The sequence below is a fragment of the Nyctereutes procyonoides genome, unplaced genomic scaffold, assembly GCF_905146905.1.
Source record: "Nyctereutes procyonoides isolate TBG_1078 unplaced genomic scaffold, NYPRO_anot_genome, whole genome shotgun sequence".
Taxonomy (NCBI): Eukaryota; Metazoa; Chordata; class Mammalia; order Carnivora; family Canidae; genus Nyctereutes; species Nyctereutes procyonoides.
The window spans coordinates 4,137,738-4,158,923 of NW_026575141.1; the positions used below are offsets into that span (position 1 = coordinate 4,137,738).

A 21,186-nucleotide genomic window follows, 5' to 3' on the forward strand; every position below is an offset into this window, starting at 1 on the left:
AGTCACTGAAATATGCCCCTGCCTGTCTACACAGTATGGGAAATGAAACAGGAAGTGGACGAAGTCACCTGTCTGTACCCACCTATCCCTCATGGTGCCAGAAACGCCACCACTGGAGACCTAATCCTTTTGCTCAAACATTGTCCCCTCCGGGATCATCTTAGAGTGTAAACACCAAGGGGACAATGTGTCTATCAGCAGCTCCCGGACACTGAGTTATCTGTTCTGGGCCTGGAGAACATTGCAGGAGGAAGAAATACGAGGTCTGCTAGCCCCCTCAGCCTCCTGAATTCCTGAGGTGTGAAGAGGCATTTCAAGCTGCCCAAAGGCATCGGTGGCCAGCACCAGAGGCCGCCAAGCCTGTTCAAACTCGTATTTATTTGCTAAGGGGCCAGGGTAAGTGTGTGGGGAAGAGGATATACAACTTGGGCTTCAGGAAGAGCCTCTCAGGCCTGGGGGTAGGAAACGAACGCTCCCGCTCTGCCCTCAGTGCTGTTGCTAGTAGGGGTGATTCAGGGTGTGCTCCATGATGGTCCGAAGCGCCAGCCACGTCTCCTGGGCCGTGGGGATGATCTGAGAGGCCGGCAGCAGGAAGCCGTAGCGCCCCGTGTCCCGGAGCTCGAAGGTGAAGGAGTACTTGATGCCATTGTCATAGGCCCAGTCGACGGTGATCCCACTGGCCATGTCTGGATATAAAAGGGCAAAGAAATGCCCCCCAGAGGAAGAACAGGGTGTGGGCCTAAAGTGCAGAGGCATCCTGAGCGGAAACTAGCCCTGGGAGCCAAACCCCAACCCACCCCACACAACAACAAGCTTCCGGACCGAGCCTCAACCTGGGCCACACCCTGCCTACCCTCCCCTTGCTCTGCCCCTGGCCAAAAAGAAAGCTCCTCAAGGCCCCCACACTGGAGATCTTCTCCTTCAAGGGACATCACAATAAGCCAGACACTGGGAGCTGGACATTAATGGATGCTGCAGAGAAATAGCTGCCGGTTTCTGGGTACCACTGCTCATCTCTCTATTCAGATGTGGAAACCAGCTCTGACCCAGCCCGGTTAGATCTCCGGCACTGCCCTGTGGCCAGCCAGCCCTGATGGTCAGCATAGAGCCTGTACCTCCTGACCCCAGGTGGGGGTGACACCTACAGCAGCAGCTAGGGGGAGGCACACTCACAGAGGGTGGTGCTGATGCTGCCATAAATGTACTCGATCCCGTGGACTTGATACAGGGCCTGCACTGCGTCCTTGGCAAGATTGTACTGCGAGATTACGTCCAGAGGTGAGGCTGGGGCTCCCCACACTCCCACACCCTCACCAACTGCTGAAAAATAAGAACTTAGGAGTCCTGGAAGTTGAATGAGTCCATGGGAAGGGAGCACAGTGGCTCTGGCATTGAATTTGACCACATGTGAGAACAACAAGCTCTCCCCCTCCTCCCTACCACACGGTCAACAGGCCCAGATCCTTGTTTCAGAGTGAGGGCCTGAACCTCTGGGGGTCTGCCTGATGCCTCCTCCAAACCCCAGGCAGCCAGTCTCACCAACTCCTTCTGGTTTGGAACAGGCTCCAGTGAGTGGCCATAAGGGTACATGAGCATCTGAGAGTAGCTGTGAATGGAGATCAGAGCCTTGATATTCCCATGGGCAGTGATAAAGTCCACAATGGCAGCCACCTCCGGCTCCGACTGAGCGGAAGGCCCATGATAAGTCTCTGAGCAGGGGTTGTTATTAGAACCATTTCCTGGAAGAAAAAGAAAAGCACTCAGAGGTTTCAAATTCCCGGGTTTGGGAAAGACACTTAATGCTCACAAAATAGCCAGGTATTCTTCGAGATTTCCTGGCCTCCTTTGCAGCTTGGTCGAGGCCATATGACTGCTTCTGACCAACGAGAATGTGGGCAGTAACGATGTGTCACTTTTCATTTGAGGATGTTAAGAGCAGGCATGACTTCCCCACAGTCTCTTCTGTCTCTGTGGTTGGAAGCAAAAAACTCTAGCTGGAGGAATCTTTGGAAGAAAGCTGCCAAGGAAAGTTACCTACCCACATTGGACTTCATGTATGTGAAAAATAAACTTTTACTGCATGGAGCCACTGAGATTTGGATGGGCATTTATCACTACTGCATCCTCTAGTCCAATACATCAGAGGAGTGCAGCCACACCATGATTCAGCAACTCTGTGGGCCTTGTAGAGAACACCCTCGACTTGTCCTTTGCTTAAGTCTTGACCCATTCCATAGAAAAGGACTGCTTCAGTGGCTGCCTTCAGAGGAAACGCTAGGTCTCCACCCTTGGCTTCCTCTACAAGCGGCGACCCCTCTGAGCTGACCCTTCTCTGCTGACCGTTCACTGCCAGGCAGAAGGCTTGGGTCAGTTGAGTGCTCAGACTTAGTATCTCCTCAGGATTTGCCACAACCATGGCCCCAGGAGCAACATGGACTCGGGGCCAGAAAAAGAGCGAACAGATCCTCAGAGCTGCTTGAGGCTGGCCTGAGAGCCACAGATGTAAAGAGCCTTTGACAATTCTTGGGGACCTCAGTTTAGGGACAGGAGCTGAGCTTCTATGTTGTTCACAAATTTAATTTTTTCCCATCTCCTAGATTCTTTGCTCTCCATCTCTTTTCTTCCTCTCACCCTCCTCTTCTGTCTTCTTCCCCTCCCCAAGGGCCATGTCATGGAGGGCTGGGCTGTGGGCTGGTCAAGATTTGTGGGTTAGCAACACATTTGGAAAGAACCATCACAGTTTCTCCTCTCCCTCCTCCTCCTCCCTGAAATGACTGTACACAAGCCCGATGCAGAGGTCAGGGATCACCCCAACTTCTGAATCCTCTTGAGGATGCCAGAGCACCCACCCCAGACCTGCAAGGCAGCGCGTGGCCAGAGAGCTGGGGAGCTGGCCCAGGGACCAGCTGAGATGCTGCGCTAGAGTTGCAGCAAACCAGTCCTCCCCGAGAGTGCAGGGAAGGGCAGCATGAGTGGGAGGGATGGTCTACAGATTACTCATTATGCAGCAATTAAATTAAGGCAATGATAAAACCATAAACAAAATCTTCCTGCCTGAGTCACCAACCCAGACACACAGTATTTCTGTCCACTGGCAGGCCAGAGGCAGTTCTGTCACCGGGCAGTGCATCCCTCCTTGGTCTGCAGGTCCCTCCTGGAGTGAGGACCCTGCTTAGAAGGGGATGTGCCTGCAGGAAGCAAGGGTGAGGACGAGCCCCACAGGCTGGACAGTAGCCCTGTTTGTTGTGTCTGCCGGGAGCTTCTGCACCTGCTCCACTTGATGAATGACAAACAGCAACAGATGAGCAGAGCAGGGGAGGCTGAGAGCTTTGTCTGCGTTTGCAGCCCACGCATGGAGAGTGGTTCCCCTGCCAACGACCAGGTGGCTTTGCCCAAATATGGAGAAACACTTCAGGCCATTAGTTCTGGTTTGAGCTAAGCAGCATAAACTAATCTTCCCCTGACCAAATGGGAATTAGCTGCCTGCCTCTCTCTGACGTTCACAGTCCAAGTCCTCTGAGCCTGCCTGTGTCACAAGTACCTGCTAATGGATTCATTAGCTATTTATTTTTCCTCCTCTGAAAATGTAATTTGCAGCAAAGGGAAATCTCTGGAAGGACATGGTATATTATTAAAAACAGTAATCTTTGGGTAGGGGGATTATGGGAGGTTTTAGTCCCCTCTGGGCTTTTTTCCCCCATATATTTTGTTGTTGTTGTTACATTGTGTATATACTGATTCCCCCACTCCACTCCCACCCCCATGGTGAAACACACACAAGTTATTTTCTTTAAGAGATCATTTGCCTTTCCCTAGCTGGTCTATCTTGGGGGTCCACAGGTACTGGCTTCAACCAGTTCTGAGGGGCCCACGTGAATGCCCATATGAGGCAAGTGTCTGGTCATCTGGAGGTGAGAATGTCTGTTTTTACACAGCTGTGTTCCCTTGCACAAGCAGCAACACACACAGTGCCAGATTCTCAGACAACCCCCACATCACAAGCTAAGAGCCTCCCTCCGGATGCTTCAGATGCTTATTTTTCAATGAGAACAGACTGAAAGATGCCAGATTTTCAAAGTGATGGGCAGATCTAGAATGTTCCATCTCATTAGTTTAGCCACCCATCTCTGGATCTGCTTTTCAACAGCAATGGCACCTTCTCCTGCAGAGTCAAACTTTACGCAGGATACCTGGTGCTGCATCCAGAGCCTGAAGGCTGTACCCTTGCAACCTGTCTTGGCTAGACCCAGAATCCCACCATCAAACGACTGCATTCCTCATGGTCTCTAGGCTTTCTGGAGGCCTCCGTTTCCCCATCTAGTTCCTAGGCCCCTGGCATGGTAAGGGAGATCATTGGGAAGAACACTCGAGGAACTTGGGAGGAAGCTGTCCACCTCTGCCCAGAACAACAGGACCCTGCAGATCTGCAGCAGCTCGTCAGCCCAGGATTAATTACAAAGCAACTGGGAAAACACAGACACACGCATACACAGCAGCCTCAAGTCAGTGTTGATGATAAGAAATTGGCTTATTCTATATTAAAACTATTGTTCTGCCTCCCCAAAGGGCAAATTTCTGGTCGTGGCTCTCAGGAAATGAGTTTGGAGGCATTTTCTTTTGGTGGGCTCCCTATTAGGAAGGGCTAGAAAGATTCCGGGGGCCTCTTTAAACTCTGAGTCCTGAACAACTAGCAAGACCATCTTGTACCTCTTGAAGGTACAACCTGAAGGCTATCTGCCATATTTAGGACTCGACCCTTGCAGTTAGTTCCATGCAGGGAGCTGTTTCCCGTGTTTCCCACCAAGCTGGAGCCTATGCATACATTTACCACACGTGGGCCACCTCTCCTGTATCACATGGCCCATCCGAAGCACGTGCTTGCCTGTCCCCAGCCATGACTCACTTGCATTACCTAACTACACTGCCTCCCAAATTATGTGTCCACATAACGTGACTGTGGGAGATGTGCCAAGGATCAAGGCCTTTTCCAGCCCAGCCCCAGGTCCAGCCGACTGCCATACCTCCAAAGCCCGACTTCCAGTTCCTGTTAAGATCCACACCAATGCAGAAGACTCCAGGTCGAGTAGACTTGTTCTTCCGCCACAGGCGGTTCTGAAAAAAACCCAGGGCAGGTGACATTCACCCCCTTTCCCAAGGGCTGGAGCCTCTGACATCCTGTCCTAGGAAGGCGGGTCTGGTGGGACAGAGAAGGCAAAGGGGAAGGACTCTCTAGGGCAGGATGGGGCTGGCATAAGGCTGGGTCAGAACTGCGGATCAGCTCATGGCTAAAGCCAGAATGTGGGGAGAGGCCTGCGGACAGACACAGGTTGACAACAGTGGTCTTCCCGGGCAGCAGGGCAAGGGTGGAAAGGCAAGAGCCAGAGCTGCAGGATCAGGGTTACCTGTCTGCCTTCGAGAGACCCTCCCTCCACCTGGAGACCCTGAGGGGCCAGTCCCCAGGGAACCTCAGTCCAGCTTTCCAAAGCTGCAGTTACCTTTCCTGCATCCCCCTAGAGCTGACCCTGACCCCTGACCCCTGACCCTCTCCTTCCCAAATGCCCTCACCATGCTGTGGGTAAATGCAAACCCATCAGGGTTGGTGACAATCTCCATGAAGATGTCCATGGCATTCAGTATGTTTGTCAGGGTGCGGTCTTTGCCATATTCATTGACAATCTGCAAGCAAGGGCAGAGTGGGTACAGGCAGAGGGATGGTAGGCACTGCTGCGCTCTCCTCTAAGGCAGGTCAGGGCATTTGCACAGCCAGTGGCTGCAGGCAGGGGTGGCATCGGGCCATCAGATACATTCTTTGTGCAGAATTAAAGGCTTGGACAACTGGAAGGCAGAGGATAGATGTGGGCACTATGCTGCAAAAGGGCAGAGCACATGGCAGCTGTTCCAAAGGACAGGAGGGTAGAGAGCCCCTGAGTTTAAACAAGTATAATTTTTCAACTGGAGGCACCCTAAAATAGTCAAATAGTCCCCACCCCTGCTCCACCCCCATCATTGGTGCTGACCTTCTTGGCTGTCCAGATGCCAGTGGCATGGGTGATCCACTCCCGGGAGTGGATTCCGGTGTCGATCCAGATGGCCCGGCGCTGAGAACCTCCAGTGCTGAACTGAGTAAAAGCACCAGGTCCCAAACAAGTTGGAACTGAGAAAGCTTACAGGGCTGTCCCTGGGCTCCCAGAAGGAGGCCCCAGGTGTATCCTCACTGCCTGGGGTGGCCTTACGCACCCAAGAGGGGGACTGTGTGTGCAGGTACTTATGTACAAGTCCACCAAGTGCACATGTGTGGGACCCTGGTGACACAGTGGTACAAGTGCGCGTGGAGAGCCCAGTGATCCAGCTAGAAGCATGAAGCTTCCCAGACTTGAAGGGTTTCTCAAACTTTAAAGGGCACATGAATCCCCCAGGATCTTACTAAAATGCAGATTCTTAGCAGGTCTGGGGAGGGGTCTGTGGTTGGGCATTTCTAACAAGCTCCTGGAGACGCCGCTGAGGCGCCAGGACCACACTTTGAGTAGAAAGGTCTTACACAACATTAAAGAGAGAACACCGACAGCCCCTGGGGGAAGTCAAAGCAGGCACTGGGGAGGTCAGTCCCAAGTGAGAGATGGATGCTTGACCCTTTGGAAGAACCCTACAGGGCATTGTTGAGAGCGACAGCACTTATCTCTCTGAGAACTGGACATCACGTGCCCTGTGCAGTCCACACTCCTGAGCGCCCTTCAGGGCACATTCTAAGAATTGTTTCCCAGTTGGTTCCATGCTCCTACCTATCCTGCCTCATTCACGACCAAGGGCATCGCTGCTGTCAAGTTTGACCCAACTCTGTTTCCAGTGGCCCCTGTGAAGGGCTGGGGGTGTCTCCCCACAGACTCAGGCCTATCTGTGGGGCTGCCTGAGCCAGATGACCTCAGTCATTTGTAAATGAGGCCTCTATTTACCTCTCTTCCCATTTAACAGATGAAGAAACCAAGGGAACAGAGAGAATGCCAACTCCCCCACATTCACATCCCAAAGGCAATGTGATGACTGCCACCTTGCAGTTCCATCTCCTTAGCAACCCTCCCACCTACTTCCTGACCCAAGACACGCCAGGTCATCATACTGTCACCTGTCCATATCTATGAGGGTGGGTCCCTGAATGTCACAACCCCAGAGCTGTGGGTCACCTCAGGGCAGGAGTATACACATCTTCTCTGTCCCTAAAACTCCCAGCCAGCCACGGCCCCACACAAGTTCAATCTTATGCCAGAAGCTCTCACTGTAGAGTCTAGTGGCCAACACTGCCAGCTTTTATTTACCTTCAGAACAAGAATGGACCGATTTTCAAAGCTGTGGCCAATCCGAATTTTTGAGACAATATCTGAATGCTCAGTTACAAAGTTGTCAATCCAGCTATATATCTGACAGGAATGAAGTTTATCGGACAGGCAGTTAGGCAGGGAGAGGCAAACACCAAGGGTCTCCCCCGCCCCAGGTACCCCCCTTCCCTCATCCCACCCTCCTGAATGCTTTCCCACCTCCCTTGAGGATCTAGAAGAGCCCAGATGGAGAAGTGCACAAATCAAAGATACCCACCAGGCCTAAGGTAATGGGCTGCTGTCAGCCTGGATTCACAGGCAACTCAGCACACGCAGAACTAAGCCCTTGCACATACTCACCTGCTCAGTCCCCAGGGTCAGCCTGCAAGGCTCTCTCGGGGTGGAAGTCTCTCTTGCTTCCATTCTCTTGGCCCAGTCAGGCCATTTGACAGACCCCACAGATCCTGCAGTGCTTTTTAGTCTTCCCGGCCCTTTTAGACTCTAAGCCCTTTGAAGGCAGGGTTATTTGTCTCTGATACCAATAAATACTGTCAGGCCATATTAATCCTCTCCCTTTCTCTTTCAGTGGATATAACTGAATTACCAAATATATGGGGGAAAATGGATCTTCTCTTATAGGCCATGTGAAACTGGGAGAATAATGATGATGATAACATAGTGGACCATATCAATATTACCACGTCCTTTACATGAAAGTGGGACCTATGCTTTGAGTTTCTTTCTGGACTGGATGTATCTATGTTCTCCTTTATAAACAAGTCACAACCAGTCATGCCTCCTCTAGCTGCCTGTAACTGTTATCAAGAATTCTCTCCAACTGAAGCAACCCTGTTCTCTCTCCCACAGACCTCGGAGTCTTTCATGAGTCTCTGCCTGAGTCTGGAGACCCTGAGAGCCCAGAGGGATGATGGATCCCAGAGTCTGACTGGGGAGACCTACCTCCTCCAGAGTGTGGTAAGAGGAGTAGCTGAAGCTACTGGTGCTGCGCTCCAACCGGCGGGACCTCGCCATGGCTTCTCTCTCCTTGTCCAGCAGCACCTAGGAGATAAGAGCACATACTGGAAAGGAAGGGGAGGACTAGGCCAGGCGTGCCTCCTTAGGAGCCCTGCTTCAGCTGGCTGTGCACAAAGACAGCACCGACACAGGTGAATGAGCCACCAGAGTGTGAGCTGCACAACAGGAGGTGATACAGTTGCTGGGTGATTCCGTGTGGCAAGCCGATATTCACGCCACCATTTCCCCAATGAGCACGGGGTGAGGAGTCCAGAGAGCTGTGTACCACATCTGCCACCAACTTGCTGTGGAGACCTGGCCTTAGTTTCCTCAGCATGAACATTAGGACAGTAATACCTGCCCTGCCCATCTCATAGGACACAATGTAACGGTGGATATGAAAATGTCTTAGAAAAGTGCTCATGATCTATTGCCAACATTGCTTTTGACCTCTCAGAACACTGCTGATTCAAGCCCCAAGCTGATCCATGCACACTGGCCCCCCTAGAGGAGCAGAGGGCTCCCCTGACCTGTAACATCCGCTCTACCCACAGAGAGTAGCCTAAACGATTGATGTCCAGACCATTTGGAAAGCCAGCTATGATCTAAGCTGCTCCAAATAATTATGGGATTAATGTGTCAACAGTGTTTTACTCACCATCTTAATGGCCTCTTAAACACAAGTATAAGTGAGCCAAAAGCAATGTCTTTATTGCTGTCCCTATTGGTATTATCTGAGGTTGGTACCCAGTCTTCATGGGGTACTTCCCACTGACCATAGGGAGGGCATATAGTTGGATTGGGTTGCCCTTCCACATCATTCTGGGATACCTTTCCCAGCTTGAGGCTCAGTGAGTTAGGCAGGTGCCCTTCACCCAAGCCCATACCCTTACATTGGCACCCAGGGATAGAGACATCTCAGGATTCTGTGCTGACTTGCAGCATGGGAAGTACCTGGGCCCCTCCACTACAAAGGGTGAAGAGTCACCCTGGTTTGAGGTCTGGACACAGTCAGTCTTGATAATGCCTTGCTTCAGGCCAGAGCATTCTTTTTGTTTACCAGGCATCCTTCTCCTCATTATCTCTGTTGATCTGGTCAGATGACCAAATAACAGGCCAGGAATTAACTATTCATGTTTTAGAGATAAACCAGATTGGAGAGTTGAAGGGATTCAATGGCAAAGCCAACAAGGAGCAGGGGTGAGATAAGAACGCAGATACCCCAGTCCTAGCCTTGGGTCCCTTAGGGCTGGCTAGCTATCAAAACCAAAGGCTAGGGATGCCGGGGTGGCGCAGCAGTTTAGCGCCTGCCTTTGGCCCAGGGCGTGATCCTGGAGACCCGGGATCGAGTCCCACGTTGGGCTCCCGGTGCATGGAGCCTGCTTCTCCCTCTGCCTATGTCTCTGCCTCTCTCTCTCTCTCTCTCTCTCTGTGACTATCATAAATAAATAAAAATTAAAAAAAAAACAAAGGCTAGTAAGAATAATAAACACATACTTAGAATATACATGATAAACATATATATGCGTGCGCAAAAATAGATACACATATCTACAGGTATATACAGTTGATCTTTGAACAATGAGAGGTTTAGGTGCACTGACCCTTATGCTGTTGAAAATCCACATATAACTTTTGACTCCCCAAAACTTAACTACTAATAGCCTGTTGCTGACCAGAAACCTTACCAGTAACATAAACAATTAACATATATTTTGTATGTTATAGGTATTATACACTATATTCTTACAATAAAACAAGCTAGAAAAAAGAAAATGATATTACGAAAATCATAAGGAGGGGCGCCTGGGTGGCTCAGTCAGCTTAACATCCAACTCTTGATTTTGACTCAGGCCATGATCTCAGAGTTGTGAGACTGAGCCTGGCATTGGGTTCCATGCCCAGCGTGGAGTCTGCTTAAGATATTCTCTCTCCCTTTGCCTCTGCTTGGCTCTATCTCTCAAATAAATAAAATCTTTTTTTAAAAATAGAAAATCATAAGGAAAAGAAAATACATTTATAGTATTGTACTGTTTTTATAAAAACAAACAAACAAACAAACATGTATATTCACACAGTTCAAACCCATGCTGTTCAAGGGTCAACTGTATTCTTATCTGTGTGTGTATGTGTATATGTGTGTACATACAGAGAGAGCAAGCAAATGTGTAAAATGTTAACAACAGGTAAAAAAAGTCCATCATACTACTGTTGCAATTAAAAAGTGTTTTAAAATAATGAAGAAGCAATACCCCGAGCATTGGAAAACATGACACTAAAATGTCAAAAAAGACCAAAATGTAAACAATGTCTGTTGGAATGGAAAGATTATGATAATTTTAAGCAATTTGAAAATTTTCTCTGTTTTTACATTTTGGCAACATGCTTATACTAAAACAAGTATAATCTTATAAATGAATAAATAATACTAAAGCAAAAATAAAAACCCCTAGTGGCAAAAATAAAGTAGAAGCCATGGAATTCTCAGTGTTGGCAGGGCCGGAAGAGACGTACCCACCATCATCCCTGCAGTGGTCACCACCCAGTGACCACTCACCCTGCTGCCCCAGTCAGCTTGCTCACAACCCTCAAGTGCCCAGATTTAAAAATGGAACTGGAGATCAAGTTCTTGGGCCTCATTTTCTTTTCTTTTGGAGCACCCAGTGCACCTTAGGCAATTGTGATTGCAATGTTTTCTGCCCTAACTGGCTGGGCTGGGGACATTCTTACTTGGGCAAAGCTGGCATTGCTGGTTGAGTGAGGGAAGACTGGACGAGTTTTGATCCTTGCTGGCACAAGCACCACCCCAGGAAGTTCTAACAAAAGGGACTTGTCTTCTCCCAGGAAACCAACGGAAATCTCAGCAACCTACCATGACCAATGTGTGCCCATCACTCTGGGCCGGGTGCGACCAGCTGTGGCGAGCAGCTGCAGGGGAGCAAGCAGGCTGGGCTAGTGCCCCCCAGAAGTGCCACTCTGGCCCCATCTGAATGAAGGGCCCCTATGTCCGACTTCCCAGGGATCCTGAGGCAGTGGGTAAAGGTGGAAGACCGGACCAGAGGACCCAACTCTTCCCACACACCCCAGGGACACCCACAAGAACACAGCTCCAGTGAGACTGTTCTTTGTTCCACAGAATAGCTTGGGGGCAAATGGGAAATCGGCACCACACCACAAATCACTTTCCAAACACCCTCACAGGCTTGTGAATGGATCTGACACCCGCTTACAAATTGGGAATGCTCAGGCCTCACAGCTGGGCCCCAATTCCAAGAACACTAATCCGCCCTGGCCTGAAAAAGACACAGATGTTTGCTCCCTTCACGGGCTGAGGGAAGGAGATGGGAGAACTAAGAATGCGGTCTTGCCACAGGCTCGGGAAGCCTAATTACAGCCCTGTCAAGTCTTCTCAGAGGAAAAAAGAAACAACTCCGAAGTCAGCCATTTGCCTCCCTGGAAGCCATAACCTGACAAGGAAAGTAATACCTTGGTGTGAATTAATTTATGACAGGGGTGAGGAAGGCCGGGAACACAGAGCAAAGAAGAGCACCTCGAGGATAGAGGAGAGGGCATGAGGGCCGAGCAAGGTGCCCCGGGGAGGTGACGCTGGTGCCTGAAGGGAATGGGCAGCTGAGCTCCAACCACACCCGGGAAATGGACCCCACTCCAGGTAACAGCGGACGGGGAGCATCTCAGCAACGCCCAACCCCACCCCCCACCCACCCCCTGCTCTGGGACAACAGCATCACCTCTGCTCATATGTCCCTGGCCTTCTCTTCCAGGCCTGACATTTGCAGTAGCAGCTGCCTGGCGGGCAGCAACTGCCGTCCACGCTTCCATGCTGGTGGCTACATACAGATCTGGGGTTTTTGGAATGGACCCCCTCAGAGATCAAGGCTGAAGGGTGACTCCACCGCCCAGGAGGCAAAGTTAAAACCACCCACACCAACAATAATGGCAGCTGCTGAGGAAGCAGATGGGCACAAGAGCAGCAAGTGCAGGGCCTGTAGCCAGGCTGCCTCATGTTGAATCCTGACGCCATCACTAACGGGCAAGTCACTAATCTCTTGGTGCCTCGGTTTACCAGAGTGCTCATCTCTCTGTGCCTTCCTAAAGTTATCACATGTACACATTCTTTAAAGTGCTCTTGTGAGGATTAGAATGGTTAATAAGTGTAAAATGCTTGACACCTTGCCTGGCATGTAGCTATGATGATGAGGAGGAGGAGGATGGCAGGGCAAACAGTAATTCCTGGGGTAACTCCAGGACTCTGCGATGGAACAGTCATGACCAGGCATGAGCCGAAAACCTGGATTCCTCCAGAGAGAAGTGGTGTCTGAAGGACCTGGATGGCGGACGGCACCCTTTAACGGTCTGTTGAGGGTGTCGATCAGCAACTGGCCCCCTCCCAGAACCAACAAAAGGGCCAGCCCTTCTCTCTCTGTCCCCCCTTGGTGCAGGGGGACTTTGCCTCTCTCTCGGATCCTTGCCCATGACTGCTCCCTCCCTCCCTTGCCTTCTCCCACTCATCCCTGCCTGGCCTCCTCTCCTTTTAAGAGATGCCGTCCAACCCCACCCCAGCCACCATCATGGCCACTTTTTAATCTCTTCTTTTCAGTGAATGAGTGTTGAGCACACATTGGGTACTAATGATGTGACAGCCAACGAAACAAGACTGTCTGCCTTCATGGAGCTTACAGTCTGGCAGGGTAGACAGACAATAGACATCATAATGCCATAAATTAGATGGGATATTAGAAGGTGGTAAGTGTCAAGGAGAAAAGTGATGCAGTGAAAGGAGGGAGGGAATTGGAGAATGTAGGAGAAGAAGGGTACAGTTTAAAATAAGGTGAAAAGGTGATCTGTGAATAGGTTTTGAAAGCAGTGAGGGACTAAGTCACACAGATATCTGCAGAAACAGCATTCCAGTCATAAGGACCAGGAAGTGCAAAGGCCCTGAGGTATGACTCTAGTCAAGGGCCTTGATGCAGGAATGGATCAGGCAAGTTCAAGAAACCTTAAGGAGTTGCAAGTGTCTGGAGCAGAGTGAGCGAGGGGAGAGCAGTCAGTGGTGTGGGGGTGGGGCATAGATCATGTGGCACCTAACAGCCATTTTAAGGCTTTTACTCTGAGTTGGGAAGTCATTGAGGGTTTTAGGCAGAGAAGTGACATAATTGGATATAATATATAATACTAATAATTGCAAAGGACCCCTCTGAATATGTTTTAAGGCTAGGTAACAAGGAGGCAAGGGTGGTGCTGGGAAGAGCAGTTCAGAACTCTTGGAATAATCCAGGTGTGGAACTGATGGTGATCTGGCCCAGGGTGGCAGCACAGAATAGTAAGATACCAAAGGGAGAGCTGATGAGGATTTGCTGATGAACTGAATGTGGGATGTGAGAAAGGAGTCAAGGATGACGTCAGGCTTCTTGTCTGAGTGACCAGAAGAATGGCATTGCCATTTCCTGAGATGGAGAAGGCTGTGGAGAAGCAGGCTGGGGGTGGGGGTACTCAGTTTGAAGCAGTGAAGTTTGAGATGTCCATTAGGCAGGCAGGAGGTGATGTGGAGAAGGTGGTGGGATATAGGTGCGGGGCTGCAGTTCAGGTCGGATGTGGGAGTCTGGCTGGAGCTATAAGTATGAGAATATTCAGGGGGCTGAAGGTTTTCAACACCATGATCTTGGACAAAGGGATAGAGGAGAGGTCAAAGGACAGAGGTGGGAAACAGGAAAACAACATGCAAGGAGCAGCCAGTAAGATGGGATAACCCCAGAGAGTGCAGCATTCTGGAGGCCAAGACAGGACATATTTCAAAAGAAGAGAAAGTGACCAGTTGTGCTGAAAAGTGAAGGAACAATGGGAACTCAAAGTTGACCACTGAGTTGGATCTAGGAGCTGTGGGTGATGACATCAAGGACTGTTTTGCTGATGTGAGGGATGGACAGTCCACCCAAAGTGAGGGATGAAGATGACAGGTATAGTCCACCTTTTTAGGGGTTTTGCTATATGGGGAAGCAGAGAAATGGTGTGATGGCTGGAGGTGAGGGGAAGGGATCAAGAGTGGATTTTTTCAGGGCAAGAGAAATAACTCTATATCTGTATGCTAATGAGAATGATCCGGTAAGGGAAGGGGGGAATTGGCAAAGGAATATTTACACTAAATTGTGTTTTGCTCTAGATGCTCAGAGCATGGTGGTTTTTGTTTTCTCCTTTGTGCTTTCCCCTATTTTCCAAATTATCTAACATGAATATTTATTAATTTTGTAATCAGAAAAAAGCCATTAAAATCCACAGAGCTGATTGCTCAAGTGAAGCTTTTCCATGGTGACTCATCCTAGAGGAAAAAAGAAAGAAAGAAAGAAAGAAAGAAAGAAAGAAAGAAAGAAAGAAAGAAAGAAGAAAGAAAGAAAGAAAGAAAGAAAGAAAGAAAGAAAGAAAGAAAGAAAGAAAGAAAGAAAGAAAGAAAGAAAGAAAGAAACCACACCAAAACCAAAGGGCTGAAAAAAAGGGGGAGGTGAAGAAAAATTAAATGCAAATAGAGCTCTCTCTGAATCAGATAATTTCTTGCCTGGCCCACTGCAATTTCCTCAGCACCCTCCTGCCTGTCAGTCTCTTCCTGCTCCTGTCCCCAACTCAACATTGTCATTGTCAGAGGGATTTTTCTTAAATGCAAATCTGATCATGTCAGAGCCCTCCGATGGCTCCCCTACGATTTCTGGGATCAAATCTCGACCTCTTCACCCAGCAGAGGATGCCTTTGTGATCTGGTCGGGCCATCGCCAATCGGGGGCCCCCTTCCCCTCCAGGTCCCCCCTCGCCTGCTCTTCAGCCGCACCGCGCCGTAATTACTGCCTTCTGAGAGGCGCGACGTGCAGTGCCTCTTGTCCTCGCTCCCATAGCAACCTGCTGCACTCCGTCAGCACACTCATCCACTCCATTGTAATCACTGATTTACTCCCTCCGCTCCCCACCCCCACCCCACCCCGGGCTCCTGGGTACAGGACCAGAGTTCTTCTCTTTATATTGTCTGCCCCTTGCACACAGTAGGCATCTCGGCATCAGCGAGTGGACTGAAGGAACCCATCTCTTCTACCTCAAGCAGCCTCCTGATCACAACTTGGGGGCGGGGTGGAGGCTGGGGTACACTTTCCTTCCTCAAAAATCTCTGGTGCCTCTGGCCAAAGCCAAAGCCTGCATTGAGGTTTTTCCAGCTCCCTCTCAGCCTGGTGGTACTGTCCAGCAAACACATCCTTACTTCTCTCCTTTTCTTGCATCCATTCATTCATCTAACATTTATTAAGCCCCAAATGAGTGGCAGGTGCTATAGTAGGTGCTAGGATTTCAGCCCCTAAAGATAGGCAAGGGGCTCGGGAGAGGGGGCTCTGGAGACAAAGACCAACATAATAGCAAGTTCTCTGTCTGGGCATGCTCTTTCTGAACCTGCCAATAGAGTAATTGTTGAGACAGTTGAGCGCCCACCGAGCAAGAGACACTATGCCAAATACTGCGGGCTGAGAAGGTCCGGAAGATTCAGAAGAAATTTGGCCTGTGCGTCAATAACTGAAAATAAGGCTGGACGCCAACCACCTGAGTGGTGCAAAGCCTTCCCCTCCTGTTAGCGCCTCTGAGCTTTTCTCCTCCTGGACACCCTCCCCCTCATCACCACAAATCAACTCCACACAGCAGCCTCCCCCACCCCCAGCTCCCTCTAAGCCAAAATGGGATCTTAAGTTTGACAATTGGAGCTTGATGCAGTGCAGACAGAGCCAGTCTGTGGTGAAAACCCTGCCTGGCGGAGGGCTGAGAGTCCAAGGCATCTTCCTGAGAGGGAGTATAAAGCCCCCCCCCCCAAACAGAGAGGGATTCCAGGCCAGGGGTCACAGGAGAGGACAGGCTGAGGAGAATGAGGACGACAGCTCTGGAGGAGCCAGGGGGCAGGCTCAGAGGTACCTCTGGAGCCATTCCTGATGCGTGGAAATCAACAGGAAATTTTGAGAGACCTTTCCATATCTGTTTGCCAAATGCTGTGGGGTTTCCAGGGCATGGCAGAAGTAGGGAAATGCAAACTTCAAAATTTAGGCTTGGGCTAAAAATGAGAATTGAGTGCTATTTCTTTTGATGCGGTACCGTGTCTTGTCTGCAGGAGTCTCCCCCATTTTGGTTTGTGGGGGATTAATTAGAGAAAGAGCCTACCCCTCCATGTTGAGTGGCAAACACATAAGGTCTTTGAATGGACTGAAGGGGCCCAGCCCTGTGCTCGTATGGGAAGGGAATGCTCCTAATGCGTTGATCCCTTGGCATGTGGTGTCAAGTGTGTGTGCTCAGGGAGACTGTTCCCACACTCAGAGCCCTCAGAGATTAGTTGCAGCACAGCGTGGCTGGAGAGGAAGCGATGTGGATATGAAGCTATAGGTGCACAACAGCATGTGCAGAGGGGTGCAGCCAGAGAGCCCTAACCAGCACACTCTGCCCACAAGGACAGCTTTAAGAAGGAGGCTCCTTGGGATAGCCTTGAAGACAGAACAATGGAAATAAAATTTTATAATGTTCAGAAAAGACTGGAAGGGGCACTGATGAGTGGGGGTGGGGAGGTTGGCATGGCCTGGAGGAAGGCTCCCTCTGCCCTACCTGAGGGCGGGTTGGCAGCCACCTCTCCCAAAGTCATTCCCCTGGGAGTATCCTGCACAGGAGAGGTACCCAGTACTTAGAGCCTCATGGTATTGATGTTGGGAGGGAAACCACAGCAGGCTCACAGTCAGCTTCTTTCATCTCTGCCCACTTCTCTGGAGTGAAGGAGCTCTCTGGTATTGGATGGCTAAGACATGGCAAGGACACGATGGTCAGAAAAGCCAAGGTAGTTGTCCACAGCTGCCTTCCCCTCATGCCTAGGAAAGACCTGAGCTACTTCCTCTGTCTCCCTCCTCCCCACACTCCTCCGTTGCTGTGAGCTGCAAATCCCTCCCCAAGAGGACTCGCCCACAGTGGCTGCCATCACCACACTAGTCCCCCCATGGACTCTGGCCTAGACTTAAATAATATTCTCTGGGAAGTGTAAGGTTTCATTCCTTCCACAGCTGGTTCACAAGAATGCAGATGGAACCCCAGAAACAAGATGCCTGTTGGCTCTGGTTTGTTTTTCTCCATGTTAGGCCCAAACCAGCAAGGCACGTGGAAGGTTGGTCCCTTACTGTGGCACTGGGGCAGGACCTCACCTGGATGTCCTTTATCATGATGCTATAAGCAAGGCCATGAGACTCCAGGAAAGCTTTGATGTCTTTCAGTGCAGAGAAAGGAACTCTCATATCCACAGGGAGGCTGGGCCTGGCCGGGCCACGCCAGAAGTCCACCTTGGTCACAAAGGGAAGGAAAATAGACACGTTGACCACACTTCCTCCCGATCCTGTAGGCATCTTGGTTAGCCAGGTGATCTTCTTCTCTTACACAGTTAAAAGGGCCCCAGTTTCGAAATGAAAACCCTAACGCCAAGCAGGAAAACGGAGGCAAACAAACAAAATCCCCAAACTGAGTTTCCCTCTGTAATTCCAAGTACCTTTATCTCTCAGCCTCAACCCACACATTGCAACTTCACTTGGACTCCTAAAGCCCTAAATGGTTGCTAAAAGCAAGCCAGCTCATCATATAGGGCATTAACATGGACAAGAACCGTGGTCAGAAGAGGGAGGCACCGCTGCCCTCAAACCCTGGACAGGCATGAGGAACCCAATCCGGATTCCCACGTCATCCAAATGCAACGTCTGTTTTCCAATTTGTACAATGGAGAGCACTGTTATAAAGTGTTATGAGTCCCGGTAGATAGGGGTACTCAAACAAATCACGACAAGAGCTTTGGGCCACCTCCAGAAATATCGGGTTGTCTCAACAGTCCTCAAACGAAACCCTTCTATTATAACAGTTGAAGAAAATGTTTTCCATTGTGGAATACTTGCAGAGGACAAATGTTCTCGGAAACAAATGCTCAGCCTGACAGGGACAAACCCAAATAAAACACAGGTTTGCCAAGCTAAGCCATTTCAGTTGGGAAACAGATGTGTCCAGTCTGCACACTGCATGGCATCCCACCCGGAGACATATGTACTTCCTGTGTGGCTTTAGGGCATTCCAGTCACTTGTGAGGTGGCCTCTGACAGGGTCTGCAATAGCCCCCCATCTAGGACAGAGGAGAAAGCCAAGAAGGGCCACCCAACTTTCTGGGCAGAGTGTTCCCAATCTTTCCTGTAGAAGAGCCACATTTGATTTTCCACAGCGTTGTGATATTTGGCAGAGCTATCAGGGCAGGCAGGCTGGGGGTGGCAGGAGCAGGACAGGGGGCAGAAGGTGCGAGCCACTATAAGAGAATGTACAATGTGTTCCCCAGCCCTAAGGAGTCCGTACCTTCTGGGGCTTCAGGCCCTCCAGATCCCTGAGAACTGAAAGCTGCTTCTCATTTTTAGCCAAGACTCGAAGAACCTGGTCTCTGGAAGGACACAGGGAGGGCAGAGGGAGCTGTGGAGAGAGCTTCCTGGAAGGCTGGGCTGCTGGGAGGAGGCTGAGTGAGAAGACACCAGGCCGAGGGCACCTGGCAGGAAGGCTGGAAGGCTAGAGAACTCTGAGCAGGACACATTGCTCTGGGAAGCACACAATCCTTCGGCTTGGGAGAGGGGCTGCTCCGGCCCAAGGACAGACCACCTAAGGGACTAGATGAACCCAGCACCAAGATGGGGGAGGAAGTACAGAAAAGGAATAGGAGGAATGGATGAGGGCTGGAGAACAAAAGGAATGAAGGGGTGAAAGGAAGGAATAGATACAGTGTCAGGGGAGATCAACAGAGGCCCCAAGTGCTCTTCATACAAGGGCTGGAACCACAGTCTGTCCAAATCCTGTGCCCTCTCCAGCCTTCTCTCAAGAGCTTGAGGACACAGAAGGGGAGCTCAGTCTCTCGTGACCTTAGGGAGGAAGCCGAGCCCCTTCCCATCCCACTGGAGTGGCTGTGAGGCTGTGCAATTCAGCAGCCTGTCTGTGACATCCTGGCTCTGCCGCCCAAATGGCACCTGCTCCCTCCCTGGCTGGTTCTGGTATCGGGAAGAATGAAGCCCCTCTCTAATCACCGTGATGGAGACATCATGGAATAGTGATCTCGGAAGGCTGAGAAACATGTTCCTAGAGGGCCTGAGTGGAAGATGCTTACTGTTATTCACAGGAGGACAATACTGCATCCCTATGGCAGGGACACACAGTCTTTGGGTGGTTACTCACTTCTTTAAGAATCAGGAAAGTTATAAACCTCTCCCCCAGAAAGAAAAGTAGATATGCAAACTATCTTACATATAATCAAGAATCGGGGGATTCTTGGAGCCCTGAAACTTCCCCTTGGGTCGCAGATTAAGAACTCATGTGGTGAGGGACAATGATACAGCTGCTTGTCCCGCCCTTGAGCATGGGCATGGGAGATTGAGGACCTGAATGGGAACTGAGGTCCCGATTCCCTCCACTTTGGCCAGGTCCCAGTAGGATAGCCACCTCCCTCCCCTCCACACACACCTGGTCCCCAAACTCTCGACAGCCTTCCCCCGCTGCCCCCCCCCCCTCAGTTAAGGAGCAGCCACTCACCCTGTGAAATTCATTTGGCCCGAAGCTGCTACCATAATAAAACTGGAGACAAGGAGTGTCCACCTGTCCAGAGGGGACAGGCCAGGGCACACACTTCCTCCAGGGGTACCCTGCATGCTTCTTCCTTCAGGCAAGCTTCAGGGGCTTTCCTCGCGTCCAGGCATGGTGGGGGCCTCAAGACAATGCAGCACCTAAAGGCAGGCAGGCCCGGCCTGAGAACGGGTGTTAGGCTTTCTCTGGGGAGACCTGGCGTGTGACTCCCACACCCAGGGCCTGGGGGAAGCTAGGGCCACCCCTCCCCACTGCTAGGCAAATCCCCGCCTGGGAAGAGGAAAGAGGGAAAGAGGAAGACGAGGCTCTTAGCTATCTTTCCTCCTGGAGGATTGCTGGGCCAGCCTCTGGTAAACATCAAATCCTCCATCTAGGCAGAAAGATGAGAACAGCTAGAAGCCCAAGGAAACCACTCCTCTCTTCCTTCCTCATTGAACTCTCTTCCTATGCTCTCCTTCTCCCTCCCCATTCACTCACACTTCCCCTGGGCCATGTCCTCCTTACACATAAGGGTGCAGATGCCACTGCCACCAAAAGAAAGAACACAAGGTTTAGAGACAGACCGTGTGCTCACTTCCTGTCTGAAAGACCGAGGGCAACGGCCCTAATCTCTCTAAATCTCAGTTTACTCATCAGTAAAATGGGGTTAATAATACCTCCCCTCCCTGCCTCACAGGGGTTTGGGGTGGGGGTAGGGTGGGGGGCTGGGTATTAGGTGAGACAACTTGGGTGAACTGGCTTGGTCAAGCCTGTAAAAACAGAATGTATTATTATTTCACAGTATTATTTCACAGCATTAACTCTTAGTCACAGCTGCCTCTTAGACCAGGATTCCAGTTGTAGGGGAGGGGGGAGGGGGACAGGAGGGAACAGAGAAGGGAACCGAGGAAACAGATCTATAGCATGAGAAGGAATTCAGTGAAGACTCCTTTCCTCTATCTTCAGCTGATCGCCATCAGGCTGGCGCAGGTAGCGCATCCTCTGCTAGACACCAAGGTTACTGCAATCATTATGGTTCTCAACAGACAGAAGAGTCAATTTCTCGATCCTGCCGAAACCCCACACAGCCCCCTTTATGGTCTGGGAAGAGCAGGAATAAAGCCAAGGCCAGGACACAAAGCAGTCATATTGGAAGGGGAGAATGAAAGATGATGCCTGAATGGTAAATGAACCTAACAGAAAATCCACAGGAGGCAGAGGAAAA

At 50.5% G+C, this 21,186-nt stretch overlaps 1 protein-coding gene across 1 annotated transcript; it reads right to left on the reverse strand.

Annotated features, from left to right (window-relative positions):
• Window positions 1–202: 202 nt before the first annotated feature.
• On the reverse strand, window positions 203–20,522 carry CPA5 (carboxypeptidase A5). The gene is made up of 12 exons (XM_055307467.1): window positions 20,460–20,522; window positions 19,932–20,122; window positions 18,717–18,798; window positions 17,537–17,671; window positions 8,271–8,369; window positions 7,311–7,412; window positions 6,018–6,119; window positions 5,566–5,676; window positions 5,022–5,112; window positions 1,540–1,739; window positions 1,174–1,258; window positions 203–686 (listed from the first exon to the last, which is right to left on the reverse strand). Exons 2-12 carry the CDS (start codon window positions 20,045–20,047, stop codon window positions 499–501), a joined length of 1,311 nt encoding a protein of 436 aa, XP_055163442.1. The 5' UTR covers window positions 20,048–20,122; window positions 20,460–20,522; the 3' UTR covers window positions 203–498.
• Window positions 20,523–21,186: the final 664 nt, after the last annotated feature.

Bases quoted from the DNA above. Each gene is read 5' to 3' on its own strand.
- CPA5 (XM_055307467.1), bottom strand. From the start codon at position 20,047: ATGCAGGGTACCCCTGGAGGAAGTGTGTGCCCTGGCCTGTCCCCTCTG. The intron at 8,370-17,536 runs GTGAGGTCCTGC...CTTATCTCCTAG, and splicing joins TCATGATAAAGGACATCCAG to GTGCTGCTGGACAAGGAGAG. The intron at 1,259-1,539 runs GTGAGACTGGCT...GTAATCTCGCAG, and splicing joins TTCCAAACCAGAAGGAGTTG to TACAATCTTGCCAAGGACGC.